This window comes from Microtus ochrogaster, linkage group LG1 (genome assembly GCF_000317375.1).
Source record: "Microtus ochrogaster isolate Prairie Vole_2 linkage group LG1, MicOch1.0, whole genome shotgun sequence".
Lineage (NCBI taxonomy): Eukaryota > Metazoa > Chordata > Mammalia > Rodentia > Cricetidae > Microtus > Microtus ochrogaster.
The window spans coordinates 5,050,769-5,055,151 of NC_022027.1; the positions used below are offsets into that span (position 1 = coordinate 5,050,769).

The following is a 4,383-nucleotide window of genomic DNA, read 5'->3' on the forward strand; positions in this document are numbered from 1 at the left end:
GGGGGTGGTGGGAATGCCTGGGATCTGCTGGAGTGATGCTTAACATTTAAACAGACTTCCAGGGGCCAGTGAAATGGCTCAGCACATAAACAAACGAACTTGCAGCTAAACCTGATAACCTGAATTTAATCCCTAGGACCCACATGGTAGAGGAAGAACTGATTCCTGCAAGTGGTCCTCTGACCCCCACATGTGCACTTGGCACAGGTGCATACACACAATAGGAAAAGGTGCACAACTTTGACCCCAGTCCACAGCAGGGAGAGCACAGGCAGAAGAAGGCCTGTAAATTGAGCCAGCTTGGTCTTCATAGCAGGTTCCATGGTGCCCAGTGCCTCATAGTGAGACCCTGTCTGAAAAGACAAGCTAAAAACAGAGCAACAACAAAAGTGTGTGGCCTGGAGTCAGCCAATAACACAGTCGTGTGCCTCTGTGTGTGTGTGTGTGAACGAGCATGCACACGTGTAAGTGCATGTGTGTGTGTGTGAGCGAGCATGCACACGTGTAAGTGCATGTGTGTGCGCGTGTTTGCACTGCGTGTACTCTTCCCATGGTGCACAATCACAGGTCAGAGGTCAGTTTTCTCTCCTTTCCTTTTTTTTTTTTTTTTTTTTTTTTTTTTCTGAGACAGGATCTTGTGTAGCCCAGGCTTGCTTCCAACTTACTATATATCTGGGGCTGGCTTTGAATTCATCCTCCAACCTCTCTCTGCCTTACAGATGCCACAGCAACAAGCTTGTGCCACCCCAGCCAACCTCTGCCTTGTTTCTGGGTACTGTCTCCCATTTCTGCAATGCTGATACTGTGTACCCCAGGCTAGCTGGCCCTTGAGCTTCTTTGTGGCTCCTGTCTCACTATGGGACTCTGAACTACATGCATGCTCTAACATATTTGGTTCTCTGTGGGTTCCAGGGTCCAACCCAGTTGTCAGGTGTTAGCAGGCTTGTCTACCCTCAGGGTCACCAGCTGTCTGTCCTGAAGACAGTAAACCATGTCTAGATGTCTTTATTTTTTTTTATTTTTCTTTTATTTAGTGTGTATGGGTATTTTGCCTGCATATATGTCTGTGTACCACTTGTGTGCTTAGTGTCCAAGCAGGCCATAATAGGGTGCTGGATCCCTTGGAACTGGGGTTGTGAGCTGCCATGTAGTGCTAGGAACTGAACCTGGATCCTCTGGAAGGAAGAGCAGCCAGTGTTCTCAGCTGCTGAGCCAGCTCTGTGGCCTCCATTTCTAAATGTCCTAAATACCAAAGACAGTGTCAGGGTTGTGTGTGGACTTGGAGTAATGATAAGAAGTGTCTACATGGGATTCGCATATGTGAAGTTTTCTTCAGATCTTTGTGGATCTTTGTGTGTGGCTGGGTGTTTGAGGGTTTGTTTCCTGCTGTTTTGAAATACTGGGTGTTGAAGCCCGGTAGGCTTGTTGTGCCGAGTCACACTTCTGCAAAGTCAGGGGCCAGCAGACGGCTGGAAGTGACTGAGGTAAATACCATAGCCTTGTTAACGCTTGGTTTCTGGCCATACCTCCTCCCCCAGCCCTCTTCACTTTTTATTTTGAGACACAATCAAGCTGAGTTGCCAGGGTGACTTTTTGTTGTTGTTGTTTCAAGACAGAGTTTCTCTGTGTAGCTGTGGCTGTCCTGCAGCTCACTATGCAGACCAGGCTGGCTTTGAACTCACAGAGATTGACCTGCCCAGGCTGGCCTTTTATTCAAATCCTCCTGCCTCAGCTTCCTGATAGTTAGGGTGACAGGTGTGTGCTGCCAACCAGGTGTACCTGTATCTATTGAGCCAAATATTTTATTTTGGGGACCCGAGGCTAGAACACAGGACTACCAGGGACGTTTCCCACCACTGAGCTGTACCTTGACCTCAAGTGATCCATATTCTACCAAAAGATGGCTCCTTAGTATCATGGGGAAAGACCTGAAGTGAAGCTTGTGTCTTGTCTGCCTTGAGCATTTTCCATGGTGCTTCTGGGAACTGTTGCTGTCACCCTGTCATAGGGAGCTTCTTTCAGCCTTGTCCCTCCTCATGCTTCACAGCCTAGGATCCCAGTGCCATCCCTCGACTGCCTGTCTTTTAGGCTTTTGCTGAGTCACACTTCTGCAAAGTCAGAGGCCATCAAACATCTGGAAGTGACTGCGAGGTAAATACTATAGCCTTGTCAGCCCTTGGTCCCTCTTGTGACCTTGCTTTTTTGGTGTTGTAGCAAAAGTGGTCACATACAGTATTTCTGCCTTGGAATAAAACTTTATTTATCAAAACAGGCAGTGAAGACTACCATACCCCCCCTTCTATTGGCTAGTCTCATGAACAAACTCCTCTTCATCCTTCGGAGCCCCTCTTTCAGGTTGCTACTCCCTTTTAAGGCTTCTCAGCTCCCTAAGAGAAATTCCTCCTATGTTTCATTTACTGTTGGGGTTGCAGACCAGCTTCTCCTACTGGCCTGAGTAAAGGCCTCATTGTCTTCAGTTGGTGCACAGTGGTCTTATGCACTTGACTCATACTGCATTTGTGTTTTTTTCTGCAAGATTCCAGGCAGGCTATTATCGGCATCTACTCATCCCTTGTTCTTGCGGCCTACGGGAGTAAACGTATTTTGTTAAAAATAATATTTGCCAGGGTTAGGGCATGGCTCGGTGGATCCCCTGCCTAGAATCTCCCAGCAAGGGGCTGGGGTCGTCTCTCAGGGGTGGAGTCCCTGCCTAGAATCACACACCCCACTTCTGCCTTCATACTGTGTCTTAACTCAGGGATATCTGTCCCTTCCCTACCCACAGTAGGCTCTGGGTTCCATATTTGCCATGAAGAGAAGAAGGTAAATGGAAGCACTTGAGTCCTCACTCTCAAGACCAGCAGATTGTTTCTGGTCTGAGCTGCCTGCTGGGTTCTGTTGTGGGTCTGGCACGGTTTGTGCCAGGGTAGTCACCATAATAATCTTGGTCTTCCTTCCAGCTGCCGGGGGTGCGTACCCGCTGGTGAGGCATGCTGAGGCCAGGAGGCCGACAGAATGAGTGGACACGAGGCTGGCAGCACAGGCCGTCGGCAGCAGGCCACCTACCACCTGCACATCTACCCACAGCTGTCCACCACTGGGAGCCAGACCTCATGCCGTGTGACTGCCACCAAGGAAAGTACCACGACCGACGTCATCCGAGATGCGGTGTCCAGCCTGCGCCTGGATGGCTCAAAGCACTACGTGCTGGTGGAGGTGAAGGAGTCAGGCGGGGAGGAGTGGGTGCTGGATGCCAGCGACTCGCCCGTGCACCGTGTACTGCTTTGGCCTCGACGTGCCCAGGATGACCACCCGCAGGAGGATGGCTACTACTTTGTGCTACAGGAGCGCAATGCCGATGGCAGCATTCAGTACGTGCACATGCAACTGCTGGCGCAGCCCACAGCTGCTCGGCGCTTGGTGGAGCGTGGGCTGTTGCCACGGGCACAGGCTGACTTTGACGACCTGTGTAACCTGCCAGAACTGACTGAAGCCAACCTGCTTCAGAACCTGAAGCTGCGCTTCATGCAGCACAAGATCTACACTTATGCGGGTAGCATCCTGGTGGCCATCAACCCCTTCAAGTTCCTGCCCATCTACAATCCCAAGTATGTCAAGATGTATGAGAACCAACAGCTGGGCAAACTGGAGCCACATGTGTTTGCTCTGGCAGATGTGGCCTACTATGCCATGCTGCGCAAGCGTGTGAACCAGTGCATCGTCATCTCAGGCGAGAGTGGCTCTGGCAAGACGCAGAGCACCAACTTTCTCATCCACTGCCTCACAGCACTCAGTCAGAAGGGCTATGCCAGTGGTGTCGAGAGGACCATCCTAGGTGCAGGGCCTGTGCTGGAGGTGAGTGTGGGGGGGTGAAGCTCAGGGTTTTCCCACCACTCACTGAGCTGTGCGAAGCTGGGTCTCTATCTGAGAGTGCACTGATCTTGCACGGGACTCACATTTCCACACCTAGCAGCACACAGAAAGTGCACACATGTTCTGGCTTTGGAGGGCAGGATTGGGTGAGACATTCTGTGTATCTGGGGTGTCGGCCACTCCTAGTGGTCTAGGCTCTGGCACTACTGGGATGAGGTTAGAGGCTCAGGATGTGAGGGGAACCATGAGCTGTGTATTTTGCCCAGAGGCACTTACAGAGGTTGCTAGTGATCTGCTTGCTTAGGGAGGCTGCATCCTCTGGCTCAGCCAGGCCTGACCTCAAGTTCAAGAGCATCCAGAGCCGGGCGGTGGTGGCGCATGCCTTTAATCCCAGCACTTGGGAGGCAGAGGCAGGCGGATCACTGTGAGTTCGAGACCAACCTGGTCTACAAGAGCTAGTTCCAGGACAGGCTCCAAAGCCACAGAGAAACCCTGTCTCGAAAAAACAAA

The 4,383-nt window shown here is 51.2% G+C and overlaps 1 protein-coding gene across 11 annotated transcripts in view; it reads left to right on the forward strand.

Moving 5' to 3' along the window:
• The window catches only part of Myo9b (myosin IXB), an 87,954-nt gene that overhangs the window by 15,780 nt on the left and 67,791 nt on the right, over positions 1–4,383 (forward strand). For all 11 annotated transcript variants that reach the window (XM_026785304.1, XM_026785307.1, XM_026785312.1 and 8 more), the window contains exon 2: positions 2,961–3,855. In XM_026785304.1, the coding sequence (XP_026641105.1) occupies positions 3,016–3,855 (840 nt within the window). In that variant the 5' untranslated portion in view covers positions 2,961–3,015. The remainder of the gene's footprint in view (positions 1–2,960; positions 3,856–4,383) is intronic.